The 13,991-nt window shown below is 42.7% G+C and overlaps 1 protein-coding gene across 8 annotated transcripts in view; it reads left to right on the plus strand.

Moving 5' to 3' along the window:
• The window catches only part of XPO5 (exportin 5), a 30,582-nt gene that overhangs the window by 923 nt on the left and 15,668 nt on the right, over positions 1–13,991 (plus strand). For 2 of the 8 annotated variants that reach the window (XM_066315859.1, XM_066315866.1), the window contains exons 3-19: positions 209–281; positions 864–1,001; positions 1,307–1,489; positions 2,498–2,539; positions 3,378–3,404; positions 3,700–3,885; positions 4,559–4,635; positions 5,152–5,251; positions 6,662–6,745; positions 7,137–7,262; positions 7,425–7,515; positions 9,058–9,186; positions 9,934–10,049; positions 10,852–11,007; positions 11,379–11,420; positions 12,008–12,115; positions 13,396–13,595. In XM_066315859.1, coding sequence (XP_066171956.1) covers positions 209–281; positions 864–1,001; positions 1,307–1,489; positions 2,498–2,539; positions 3,378–3,404; positions 3,700–3,885; positions 4,559–4,635; positions 5,152–5,251; positions 6,662–6,745; positions 7,137–7,262; positions 7,425–7,515; positions 9,058–9,186; positions 9,934–10,049; positions 10,852–11,007; positions 11,379–11,420; positions 12,008–12,115; positions 13,396–13,595 — 1,878 coding nt within the window. The remainder of the gene's footprint in view (positions 1–208; positions 282–863; positions 1,002–1,306; positions 1,490–2,497; positions 2,540–3,377; positions 3,405–3,699; positions 3,886–4,558; positions 4,636–5,151; positions 5,252–6,661; positions 6,746–7,136; positions 7,263–7,424; positions 7,516–9,057; positions 9,187–9,933; positions 10,050–10,851; positions 11,008–11,378; positions 11,421–12,007; positions 12,116–13,395; positions 13,596–13,991) is intronic. The other 6 variants (XM_066315862.1, XM_066315860.1, XM_066315865.1 and 3 more) reach the window with 6 other exon arrangements.

Raw genomic sequence — 13,991 nt, forward strand, 5'->3', positions numbered from 1 at the left:
CTCGTGTCTGTTGACCTCGCTGGGGCACGCCCATTTGCCAGCAGCAGTTTTAACTCAGCCTTTTTATTAAAGGATTGAGTACTGGCAGAGCCAGGGAGCTGTAGTGTCTCTAGTGTAGGTAAAGAAGCAATGGTTCCTTGAGAATCAAGTCAAAGATCGTTGCAAATGTTTTGAGTTGGTTTCCTTTTTGTTTGTTTATTTTTAACAGATACCGCTGGAACAATATGCCTCGCCTAGAAAAAGTTTATCTAAAGAACAATGTTATGGGTCTCATATCCAGTGTAAGTACCTGCTGCCCCAGGCTGTTCTCTGAAATGTGAGAGTAAAAGTCAAAAATACACCAGTTAATTAGTACAGAGGACCTGAATTGAGTTTTGCATTTTATTGGTTTTTGCTTTGTGTCTCGGGTTGTTTCAGTGCTTTTCTCTGTCTTGTCAGTTGAATAGCCATGGTACCTCATATGGTAAGGAGTTGTGAGGCTTATGTAACTTATATAAGGTACTTTTTTTTTTTTTTTTTTTTTTTTTTAAGAGGAAGTTCAGTAATTGTGGATGTTCTTATTCTTTGCAAAAATACTAAAGCCATTATCTTAGTCATGATTTCTCTGTTGTTGTGATTGCTCTCGTGACTTTCTTTAGAGAAAAATCCTTCTGGTTCCCAGAGTTTAGCTATGGATGCTTGGGAGCATAGGAGTGTCATCTAAGGAGTGTCATCTAAGCTGCGATGAAGAGCTGCCCAATGTTGTGTATTGTTTTGGTTTTAGTTTCTGTGGTTTAGAATGTTTTCAAACACTGTGTTTCCAGGTCAGAGTTATAAATGCCTCATGTTTGCTGTTTTGTGTAATTGTCCCCTTATTGTCACAGGGAACTCAAAGTATCCTGGAGGAGGAAAGTCACATTAAGGATGTGCTGTCTCGCATTGTGGTGGAGATGATCAAGCGGGAATGGCCTCAGCACTGGCCTGACATGCTAAAGGAGCTGGATACCCTCTCCAAGCAAGGGGTATGAAACAGCTGTCCAGTGTCTTTTGCTTGCTCTTAGTATAGGGTTCAGTCTTCTGTCATCCTGAGGAAAATCTAACTCATGGTCAAGTGAGACAAATACGTGATGGACTCAAAAATCCCTGTAAGATTAAGCTATCCTGAGATAACCTTAGCAAAGAGAGGGCCATCCTGCTTGTTTATTTTCTCAATATATGACCGATGTCGTCATGCATGCTTTCGTTCTCTCCACGTCTTTGAGCTAGTCTCTAAAGATTTTAATGTTTGGACTGTGCTGATGGAGTGTATTTCACTTTGGGACATCAGGAAACTCAGACAGAACTGGTGATGTTCATCCTCCTACGTTTGGCAGAGGATGTGGTGACTTTTCAAACTCTACCTACCCAGCGGCGACGAGATATCCAGCAAACCCTCACCCAGAACATGGAAAAGATCTTCAGCTTCCTGTTAACTGCCCTGCAGCAGAACGTCAGCAAGTACAGATGCATGGTAAGAGTCTCCTTCCCTTGGGTTTAGTCGGTGCTGGAGGCATTTAGGAATTGAGCTACAGCTTGTAAATTGTTGGGGAGCAAGTGCAGAAACTGAAATCTGTTGCTGTCACTCTGAGGCAGGGATCTGCTGTGGCCTGGGAAGCTGGTGCTGATCAGAGACTGGACACACAAGGCTGATAGCGTTAGTGTTGATACTTTGATTTTGCTAGTGTAAATGGCTTGAGTAGATGCATGCTTCATCCATACTGTTGGAATGTGTGCTGGCACCAGGGGTGTACACTCAGCAGAAAGAAGGTGTGGTTGTGGTAGGAACAGGTAATTTGGGGTGGTTTATGTAACACACAGTGATTAAGAGATACCATCCGGGAATTGTGTCTGCTCTCGTGCTGCAGTGCTACATTTGAGGTGATGCACGAAAATGCCTGAGTTTCTGATGTCCCAAAATGCTTCTGGGCCTCTGGTCCTTTTCTCCAAGAGCTCAAGTCAGGAAGCCCTTCTTTTGTGAAGTTGTAGTGAAGAGTACTCTTCTGTTTTTGTGCAAACATGACTTCTTTTCTGAATTCTTACCTAGAATCAGAGATGTGCAGGTCAGTCACAATGGATGATGAAGGGGAGTCCCTACCCCAGTCTGTTGCTGTGAAAAGGAAGTAGATTTGAGAGTGAAGCATGGTCAAGTAACCAAGCCAGAAACAAATTGCTTAGTCATATCTCATATTCTTTTTTTCTGTTAATTAAAACCCAGAGTTATAGTAAATGTGAAACTGGGAAGCATTGAAAAACCCTTTTTCTACCTGACTTCTGTATACCTTTCTGATGCACTGTCAGGCTGAGCAGCCCCCACTGTAGAGCAGCTAGTTTTCTGTGCAGTTTGTGATGGTGGGAGAGTGACCCTTGTGTGTTTTGTAGTCTGGTTGAAATACATTTCCAGGTAAGGTTTGCATTGCAATGCTTGAGGCTCTGAAGTGTGGCTGCTTCCGCTAACCGTGGAATCTTTCTGATTGGCAAGGTTGGAGCACCCCAGGAACAAGAAGTCCTCACCACTCCACAGGTTAGCAGATCTTTGGGCTGTTTGTGCAGAGGGTCATTTTTGAGGGTTGGATGCTCATCACACAGACTGGGGGAGATGATGGACAGGTCCCCAAAGCCATCATTATGTGCAGTGCTTATAAGTATGATAGATAAATAGATCAACATGTTTATAAGGTGGGTAATATATGGAGTGTTTGGCACTCAAGCTGATTAACTTAAGAAATCTGTGGAAGGTATAGTCCAAACCAAAAACTTGCAGTAGAAAGAAATGCTTGTGATGTCTTTATACCTGAAAAACAAATCAAACCTGAGTGTCTGAGGGACTTGTTTGCATTAGGCAGATAGATGGTACAGGCAGTGCATTGTTGTTATCAAGTGTCCTAGGCCTGGGAGTCAGGCTGTAAGTTGTTGCTCCAGCTCTCTCCAGCTGCCTTTCTGACCATGGACAAATCACCCTTTCAGACCTGAATCCTAGAAGCCACCAGCATCTTTGTTCAGAGTCTGGCTTTTGGGTGTAAGATGCTCTTAAAAGGTCAAAAGTTTCTTTCCTCAAAGCCTCCAGGAAGTACCAAAATGCCTTTCCTTCTTGTCCCCTGTCTCCCTGGTGCTTGCTGAGTGGAGTGTTACCTTTTGGATGAGAAGAGAATTGTGGCTTAACTTGGCAGTTCAGAGTCCTGTTGTCTTACCTGGCTGAGGTCTGCAGAGGTGACTTTGTTGGCTGCAGCAACGTCCTGAGTGGGAGACTGTGATGAAGCCTCTTTTTTGGCTGTGTCCTTGAGGAGAAGCGTGTCCATTGGTGGCTAGGTGGAAGCATGTGCTGTAGCTGTTCTCTCACCCTCTCTTGTTTTCTTTTTCAGAAGACTGATTTGGCTCAGGAACCAAAGGTGAGTGGAGCTATATGGGAGTTAGCTCATTAGTAATTCTGAAGATGAAGGTTCCTTAGAACTAGGCTTTTCCAGGCTTTCAAGTCTGTTTAAATGCAGTTTCATGCAGATGGATTTGTTCACTCTTAATACAAACCCCTTGAGAAGAAACAAATGAGGAGTGGCAGCAGAGGGGTCCAAATCTCTCACTTTCTCAGGGGGGTCCTTGGTACTGTTACTTCAGGGAGTGGCGGGCTTTAGATGGGAATTGGTGTTTTTCTCTGGCTCTGACCTCATGCCTCCTGTCTCTTCACAGGCCCAGGCAAACTGTCGTGTGGGGATAGCAGCACTCAACACTTTGGCTGGCTACATTGACTGGGTAGCCCTAAGCCATATTACAGCAGACAACTGCAAGCTCTTGGAGATGTTGTGTCTGCTCCTAAATGAGCCTGAACTCCAAGTTGGAGCAGCAGAGTGTCTCCTGATTGCTGTCAGCAGGAAAGTGAGTTCTTCCTCCCTGCCTCTTCTGGCTCCCTTTTATTTTTCTCCTATTCTCTTGTCATTCTTCAGACTGAGCAATGCCATCTTTGCCCGTTTATCTGAGAATCAAAATTCAAATTTAGCTGATTCTGTTAAAGGTATTTGGTGTGAATGTCATGCCAGCACAATACATGGAGCAACCATTAGAACCCTCTTCAAATTCTGTGCTCACTTGCAGTTTGGAGATCCTCACTGACCTTTTACCCCCCACTTCCTACAACTGTGAAGTGGAAAATAATGTCATCAGCTGTGTCACCTGGCAGCTCAGAGAAATGACAGCAGGATCCAAACAGCTGATTTTACCCATTCATTCACAAGCAGCTGAGTGTCAAGGCTGAATGTTTATCAGCTGCCTGTAAATAATTAGCCAGTCTCCTATGAATAAAAGATAATGTCTCAGGGTCAGTTTTGCCATTTAAAGTTCTTGTGGGATTGCTTGGAGACTTTTTTTAGATCAGTTACCTTGGAATTTTGGCAAGTTTTTACTTAAATCGTATGTGGGCTCTAAGGCCCTCCTCAGATGGAAAGAAAACTATGACTCTCCTAATTTTGCTTGCAGATGGAAATAAATATTTATGTAGATAGGAATAAATAGTTGTATTCTAATTGAGGCATGTGGTGTGTTTTGTGCGTAGGGTAAGCTGGAGGATCGGAAGCCTCTGATGGTCTTGTTTGGAGACGTTGCCATGCACTGCATCCTCTCTGCTGCCCAGTGAGTACCGTGGTGCTGCTGTGATTTCACTCAAAACTGCATACAAATGGCTTTGTAGGTGCAAAAGATACTGCTGCTTAAGCAAAGGAAGTGGGGCCTGGATAGGAGAGAACAAAACCACCATTTCTTTTGCAAAACCTGGAAAACCAGGGTTTTTTGGGTTTGGCTTTTTTTGCTTTTTGTTTGGGTTTTTTGTTTGTTTGTTTGTTTTTGTGTTTGGTTTTTTTTGGTTTTTTTTTTTTTTTTCAAAATCCGTAATTGTGTAAATATCCCAGCTTCCCTGGCTTTCTGTTTTAGCCTGAAACTGATCAGGAGGAGGGACTCTTTCAAAGAGGCAACTTCAGAGGTTTTAGATGCCAGTAAAGCAGTACTTCTTGATAATAGTAAAGAAAATCCCAGTGCGATAAAATCAAATTGCTCTCGTTCTCTTTTTATCTACAAGATAGACAGCAGTGTGCCTGTCACCTACAGCATGAGTAACTGTGATCCTGTTTTCTCTCCTTCCCTCATTCCCAGGACAGCAGATGGAGAAGGCCTGGTGGAGAAGCACTATGTTTTTTTGAAGAGACTTTGCCAAGTTCTGTGCGCGTTGGGCAGCCAGCTATGTGCGTTGCTAGTAAGTCTTTATTAATACCAACAGCAACCCTGGCAGGGCTAGTTTTTAGGGCTGGGGCTTGAGGCAACTCTGATCTAAGGTAGGACCAGGGTTCTCTCTGCACATTTGGCAGTTGTAGGGTCCTCTCCATGCATTTCCAAAAGGCAGAAATGGCTCTGCTTTTAAGTGGGTTAACTGTATCCTGCCAAATCATAGGAATGTAAACTGGAGGAACCCTGGCTCATGCCAAGACTTTGCTGTCATTTCCTATAACCTCTGTAAAATGCTGAGCTTCACTGAAAACTGGTCAGGTTTTTAGCTGACTACTGCTACAGAAAATCTAGTCCAGGAAATTACTCCTCTATTGGAAGCCTTTTAAATTCCCAATAGAAATAACTCAGAGTATACCTGTCCTGTTCTTCTGCCAAGAGTCTCTCAAGCGGAAGGAAGAAGCAGGTTTGTTCCTGCTGTTGATCTTTCGTTCAGCTTTGTGTCAATGTTGACCTGAAGGTGCACATTCGTACTGTTTATGCCTTGCTGGTGCTGAATTCCCACTCCCTCCATTCAGCTCAGTGCTTCTGCAATAAGGAGGGCAGGCTTGTTGAGAGATGCTGTTTGTGGGGAGATAGAAGGAACCAGCCTGTAAAAGTGATAAAGTCTCATAGGGGAGGGAAAGGAAAAACCAAAAACAACCTTTGAGAATTCATCCCTAAAAAGAGTGGCTGGTCTATAGGGTGCATTACTACTTGCAGTGATTCCACTTGCTGTTAGGCAGTAGGAGCAGTTAATCCATAATGAAGTAATGAGATGGAGCTTGGTAATTCAGGTTCACTTGGAACAGGCAGCACTGAGCAGTACCATTTCAGAGACCTTGAGGGCACCAGGTCCTGTTGCAATTTGTGACAAGCAACAAAACCTTGAATTTATGGCTCCGGGCAAAACTTAATTTCCTGGCAAACTTCAAAGAAAATTACTGGTCATGGGTACCCATATGTTAAATACACAAAATGTTGGGAAAAATCAAGTGAAATTATCTGGGTGTATTTTCTTGTGAAATTCTTCAGTTTAAATTGCACTACTTTGGTACTGCTGTGTGGGTTTGACCCAATAGGAGTAAAATTGTGACTCATGGCAGCAGCAGTGGTTGTGACTTTAGTTTTAACGGAACTCCACTATGTAAGAAGTCACCCTTTACTCTTGAATGAGGGTGGTGGTGTCTCCAGCACCTCCAGGCTGGTCGACAGAATTTGATGTTCCTTGGGCTATACTGGTTTCAGAAAAAAAATCACTTGTTCAGTGTTTCTGTCTTTGCTCCTTTACAGTCTATGGCCTTGGATGTAGTGCTCCTGCTTTACCCTGAAACATACCATTTGTGAGCCCAGCCTGCCATAAAGTTAGTATTTTGTCTGAAATACTTCATGTTCCTCATAGGGCTCAGATTGTGATGTGGAAACACCAGCCAACTTTGGAAAATACCTTGAGTCATTTTTAGCCTTCACAACCCATCCCAGCCAGGTATGTAAAGTCTCACATGTGTCTGTGTGTGAATGCATAATTGAGCTAGCCTGTAGAAAACTGCAGAACTTCAGCTGCTGAGTATTGCTCTCTAGGCGCTCAGTTTCGGCTGAAGGCCTGGAAGGCAGAGTGTTTTCTAGTCCATTACCACCCCATCAGGAGTAGTTCCTGACACAGAGAACTGAGAAGAAAATGCAGAGTTTGCGACCAGCCCTAGTATTAAGATTTTTTTGCTTTCTCAGAATTTGGGGTGTGCCTTCACGGTGCCTTGGCCTCAACTTAATAGTCAGTATAATTTGCTGTTGCTTTCTGATAGCAGCACTTGATGTTAGCAGTGGAAATTCCAGCACTGAAATCCTCCTCTGCTCCTCTTTTCTCTCTTCTTCTCCAGTTTCTGCGCTCTTCCACCCAGATCACATGGGGAGCCCTCTTTCGGCATGAAGTTCTGTCTCATGACCCTTTGTTGCTGGCTGTCGTTCCCAAGTATCTCCGTGCATCTATGACCAACCTGGTGAAGGTATGTGGGAATCACAGTTGGTTGTGAGAAGGTGCCTGGTGAACGTGGCCTGTGGGTCATGGGGGAAGAAACTACATTTTTGTTGTGTCGTGGCCAGACGTGATCTCCAGGCTTCATCTCCTTGAAGCTGGTGTTAGCTGACCTTTTCCACTTTGTGTCCAGGTGGGCTTTCCTTCCAAAGCAGACAGCCCCAGCTGTGAATACTCCCGTTTTGATTTTGACAGTGATGAGGACTTCAATGCCTTCTTCAACTGTAAGTTGCCATGACCCTTTGTGCATTCTGTTGTCTGTGCTTTCTGCTTTTAGACACTGGCTGAACTTGGAGCCTACCAAATGGGCTTGGCAGCTTCCATTTGTTTCTCAACTTTTTAAGTCTGGATCTTGGAGTAAATTAAGTTAGGATTTTCCTGAGGCAGCTCATGTGTTTAATTTTATTATTTGCTGCTGTTTTGCTGGCTGGTCAGATAAATGGCCCAATAGCATTCTGGTGTCAAGGCAAGTGTGTCTTTTGGTCATCTAGAGGAGGAAATCAAACAGCCTCAAGTTGTGCTCAGGTTAGTACTTCAGATGTCATTCCAGAAAGAAAATCTGTCTTGGCCCTGGAAGGAGGCTTCTGGTTTAGTACCCATAGAGTTGGGCAATTAAAATAGCCGCATTTAATCGGGATCTTAAACCAGCACTGGCTATTAATGATTTTACTTTTTCTTTCATTTTGTATTTTTCTTCCTAAAACTGAAGTTGATTCTCACTGGCTGCTGTAGTTTGGTACTAACTTGGTGGCTGGGAGGATACATTGAATAAATACATAATTTTTACTTTTTACATCTATGTCTGAAAGTTTTAAGTGTTGCATTTTTATTGCTTACTAGATAGTTTTACTTACTGTAATAAATCTGTTTGAATAGAAACTATAAAGTAGCTAAATGCACAAAGCCAGAATCTGAAATAGTTTTAGAGGGTTAAGTTATATTGAAGGCATTACATATACAAGAAAACATAACTAATTTGAAACACAAAATAACATTTCTTGGCAACACAACTTTATTAAACAATATAAGTTGCATTTGTGTAGTCAGCAGAGCTGATTCTTTTGTGTGGTCATGCACTAGAATATTTTGAAACAAGTGAAATGTTCTGTACTTTGTTTTTAGTATCTTTGAAATTCAAAACAAGGCAAGTGGTTTTTGAGTTCGGATTTGTTTGTCATTAGTTGAATAATCTAGGAAAAGTGTGTTTAGCTAAAAGAAGTGGTAAGTTACCTAATGCTGGTATTTTATCTCTATACCCCAAGATGCTTTGTAAGCAGCAAATGTTTATAGTTCAAAGAATATTTTAAATGAAAAGTAGAGGATTAATTGTAGTAAATCTGGTTTAGCATTGATGCATTTCCTGGTCCTAAAAAACTGAGAGCCGGACACGGTTAAGGGATTTATACCTTGGTAAGGTAAAAGGTGCCACAGTGCACCTTGGCAAAGTGGTGCCCCAGTAAGAATCCTTACTAAAATACGAAGATAACCTCTTATCCCGTAACCGTGTCTGGCTCTCAGTTTTTTAAGACCAGGAGAAGGCATAAGCATGCCTTACTGCATTTTACTTGTACTTTTTAAATGTTAGTATGTCCTTTTTCAGTCCACTTAAATCACTTCAAAAATTGCCCATCCAGTTGTACCTGCTTTGCTCTTTGTGTATCTGTACCCACTACACAGCTATTACCAAAGCAAAAGTCCATAATGTTCATGGGTCTGCTAAATTTGCAGCATCAGCTGGTTTCTTGGTGTGTGGTTTTTCCCTGCAGCTTTCCGAGCCCAGCAAGGAGAGGTGATGAGGATGGCTTGTCGACTGGACCCTCTGACTGGCTTCCAAATGGCTGGTGAATGGCTGAAGTACCAGCTCACAGCTCCTGTTGATACTGGACCCATGAACTGTAGGTTACCTGAAAAAAATTAGGGATATGGGATTTGTTTTTTAATTAAAGCCAAGAAGAAATTTCTTGGCCTTTTTTCTGTTGATGTTGCAGTTTTTTAAGGGGTTGCTAAGACTCCATGCTAGATTTTCAGGCTTTTAAGGTTTTTGCAAGTTAAGAGCAAAACCAGGTCAAGCCCACCCTTTCCCTAATTTATCGCTTTGGAGTCTGTACAATGGAATAAATAAAGTGGAGCCCCGGCTCCTCTTTTCCTTCCCCCAAATCTCTCTGCAATACAGGTACAGCTGTCTTTCTGGTACAATTTTTTACAATTATTTGGGCTATTTTATCTTTGTAACGTATTGATTACTTTTGTTAAGGAAGTTGTGCCTATCTGGCAAATCCCTTGTCATTCACTTTGCTTTCCCTGCTGTGAAGGAAGGCTGCTTGGTTCTCTGCAGAGTCACACTGAGGGCAGTCTTGCCTGCAGTGCTGAGTCTGGGCATGTAGTCTTCCTTCTTTTCCCTTCTGTGGTTTGTTCATGTTGCTCTGCATAGTACCTCAAAGGCTTTTGTCTCAGGAGCCTTCACTTGAATGAAGCAAATCTCACGGGATTACTGTAATTTCTCCCAGTGCATCCCTGCCAGGCATCTGCAGGGAGAGCTGTGTGCTTAAAATACTTGTGAGTGCTAAGGTGTTGCAGCACGAGAACTTACCAGGCTGCTGTTGAGGAGCATGGTGAGAGCTCCAGTGTTCTCTTCCTTTCAGCTAAGACAGGCGAAGGTCTCTGCTCCATCTTCTCTCCATCCTTTGTGCAGTGGGATGCCATGACCTTCTTCTCGGAGAGCGTCATCAGCCAGATGTTTCGAACCATGGATAAAGATGTATGTGTCTGCCATGCTCCTGCCCTGTCTCCTGGCTTCTTCTGGGTGGACGCCAGTTTTTTGCAGTTATGTTATCCTTGAGCAGTTTGTAGTAACTGGTTACCTCCATGCAAAACCCAGATTGTTTGGTGAGCCGTTCTCATGAGGAGTAATGACCTTCTTTTGGTGACACCAGACTCATACTGGCATATCTTAGTTTTGGACACTGTGGGATGAGAAGTCATAAGAGTGCTCAGGTGTCATGCTTTTACATAATGTCTTGCTAGAGGAGAAGAGATTGCTTAAGGAAAAATTTTTTGAGTTTATTTGATTATCCCCTTATTGGATTTTTTAATTTTTTTTTTTAAACTTCTAACTAAATGAGAGGAACTTATGCCCAGAGAGTAGATCAGAAGCATTTTCTCTCTGTCTTTTGTTCAGCAGCAGGCAAATCAGAAAGATCAGTTTGGTGTAGACTGACTTGATTTTTTTTATTATATTAAGCTGCTCATGCACTCATCAATCTAATCACACTAGAATAATTATATGGGTCAATTCAGTTGCTTAAGCATGGAATCTGCTGGACAATGTCAAGAGGAGAATTGGGAGACAGACTGAGAGGAAATTTGCCTTTCCCAGACATGCAAGCAATAGTATGGGGACTAACGGCTGATGTCTCGAGAGTGCCCTTTCAGCAGTGGCAATACTGCTGTCCTTTTTGCCTCAGCCTTTTTCCTAGGTTTTGTAGGAAGTATACTACAGGCTGAAGTACTGAGCATTGCCTTCCTTTTTCTTTCCTTCTTCTTTTTTGCTACCTTTGTAGGAAATCCCAGTGAATGATGGCATAGATCTGCTCCAGCTTGTCCTTAATTTTGAAACAAAAGATCCTCTCATCCTGTCTTGTGTGCTCACCAATGTCTCTGCTCTCTTTCCATTTGTCACTTACCGACCAGAATACCTCCCACAAGTACTTTCAAAGGTAGGTATGTGCAGACCCTGCTAAAGTCACATCAGCTTTTTCCTCTTGGTGTGGCTGTCAGGGCAGGACTATCCTTCATCTTAAAGATGGGAGAAACTGAGACTGAGGCTTGTCATGAGAAGAGTAATGTCAATTAACCCAAATTTTGTAGTTCTTGGCCTTAAATCTTAGTATTAAGTGCATGCTCTGGCCATGTTAATTTCAAGGCTCTACTGTATTGATGATTCATCTCTCAACTCACTCAGATGTTCTTCACTGTCTTCAGTGAAATTGCACTGAAATCTTTATTACCTGTTCCTTGAGCTCAAGCAGACAGGAGTGCTAAATATTAACAAATGATAGGAAATTTTTTCTTCTCCCTTTTCTCACAGCTGTTTGCTTCAGTTACCTTTGAAGTTGTAGAAGAAAGTAAGGTACGTCTGAATTATTATCTACTAATGAGCTATAACAAATCATATTCTAGTGAAGAGAGCATCCTGAGTCTGAGGACTCTGCTGAAGTAGGCTGCTCAAGTATAGTTCTGCTCCTGGAAGAGCTGGGGAGTCTAGATATTGCTGATCTCTGTGGTTGACATAGCCTGCTAAGCTTTGGCTCACAAGGTGTGCTCTAAGGCCAGTACACTTAGTTCTCCAGTCAGTGCTGGCCTTCCTGAGAGTGAAATCCCTTCGTTAGCTCTGGGTATTCTTTCAGTATTTGGTATACATGGCTCTGAAGGATGGCTGTAAACCCACCAGTTACCTAAGGAGTGCTTGGAGTCTTGAATTAGTAAGAGCTGTGGCATCCTTACTCCTGAAGTACAGCTTGGTTGAATATGGACTTCTTGAGTTGACTACTGCTTCAGAGAAAATTTGATTGCTGCATGATTGTTTGGAGGGAACAGGGGAGGAATGGAACTGTTTTTCTGATCTGTGCTCAACAGTGCAGAAATCTATATATAATGAATTTGTCTCTCTTGAAGATACCCTGCATTTGGCTGAACTTTTGTTTTGTTGCATTGAAGTTTGTTGTGTCTGTCCAGGCTCCTAGAACTCGAGCAGTGAAGAATGTGAGAAGGCACGCGTGCTCCTCAATCATAAAGATGTGCCGGGATTACCCTCAGCTTGTCCTGGTACGTAAATGCCGCTGTCATGAAGAGTCTTGCCTCAGTTTCGGTTGGGTTTTGTGGGGTCTTCAGCTTCCTTGGCTACAGTCTCTGCTTTCCTCACCAGAAACATTCCTGCTGCGCAAACAGCAAAGTGGTTCATTCCCTGTACCTCTTTTCTTCCCCACTGAAAAATTTTCTGCCTGAGGAGTTGAATTGTTCATTGGTGGGTTAAATGTAAAGTGGATGAGGAGGATACAAGCAGCAGTGCATTGGTTTTGTGGGAATGTTTGCTGAATGTCCATGTTATCACCTGTGATGGTCTCACTTGATTCATTAGTTGAAGGCACTAGCATAGCTAATCACTAGATTTTCTTCTGTTACTTAGCATAGTATAGGAGGAAAAGGAGAGTATTTGTTTTCTGGATGAGCTTGAGGAGATTAGAAGACAAATACATTTAAATTCCATGAGCTGTGTTTTGTTTCTTTTGGTGAAGTAAACAGTCTCTGCATGCAACATTCTTTAGATGTGTTTCTGTGGAGTGGGACCTAGGATTATGGGATGATTATAGCACATTGCTAGTTTAAACAAAGACATTTCTAAAGGATTTTAATTAAGGTGATTTGGAGGTTCCAGTCTGCATTCTGCAATTGATGCTAAGAACTGACGGGTTGGGGTTTGTTCCACTTTATTGGTCCTTGAGCTATAGCTATAGGCCTACGGTCAGCCAGACATCCTCACTGGAAGAGCCAAGGACCCAGAGTTGTCCCAAAAAAATCTTCAGATGACTTTACTGAAGGGGATAATTGCTGTTGCTTGTACAAAATTATGGGTAAATATGGTGGCAACTGGAGAAGGAAGTGAAGAAATACAAGAATTCCTGTGGCACTCATGGTAACCATATGAATTGTTACTTACCACAGGCAAAGAGATGGAACAATCCTAAGTCTGGCCAAAGAAGCAAAGTGCTTTCCATGAGCAAATAAAAGCACCAGAACTGTTTTGAGGTGTGACACTGCTTTAAAGGATAAAAGTGCCTAGGGAGAGATTTCCTCTTCATATTTGAGTCATTCTTTAGAGTTAAAGTAAAATGGATGCAGGATAATGATAGAGGGGTAGGGAAGAATAGAAGTTCTCTTAGACTGAACATGCAGAGAAACTTGAGTGTGAGGAGGAGATTGGCTATGTTGAGAAAACGTAACGGACATGCTCCTCCAGCTGTACAGTGCACCCCTTCTCTACCTCCCCCAGTGACCCTCCTCCATACAAAATGCATGATGCTTTTTCACTTGAATGTGTTTTCTAGCCAAATTTTGAGATGTTGTACAACCACGTGAAACAGCTGCTGTCAAATGAGCTACTTCTGACGCAGATGGAGAAGTGTGCTCTTATGGAGGCCCTTGTCCTCATCAGCAACCAGTTTAAGGACTATGAGCGACAGAAAGCTTTCCTGGAGGAGCTCATGGCTCCTGTGGCTGGCTTGTGGCTTTCTCCAGAGATGCAGAGGTATGGGTAATTTTTCTTTCTATTGGTCATTTCTTCTCCAACTTTTTGAGCTGGAGGTGTTGAGGAGGTGTTGCTGTGCCCAGTGAGGAAACACACAAGACACAGGAGGGTGGTGGGCTGCCTCTTGACCTCTTGTGCTGTGAGCAGTCATTGTGATAATAGTTCTGCCATTCAGAAACTGCCAACAGACTAAATGCTGTTTGCTTAAAATTTGTGGGTAAGAGTTGCTAACTGTAATAAAGGAACATTGCCCAGCATGCTCAAAGCATTTGCAGAAAATGAGAAATAGGAGACATTCTTCTCATCCCCAGGAGAGGGTAGTAAGCTGAGTTCTTACTAAAGCTGAGATATCTTGCAGCTCTGGGTAGCTGGGCATGCATAAGAGTTTTCCCAGTA

This window comes from Sylvia atricapilla, chromosome 3 (assembly GCF_009819655.1).
Source record: "Sylvia atricapilla isolate bSylAtr1 chromosome 3, bSylAtr1.pri, whole genome shotgun sequence".
Lineage (NCBI taxonomy): Eukaryota > Metazoa > Chordata > Aves > Passeriformes > Sylviidae > Sylvia > Sylvia atricapilla.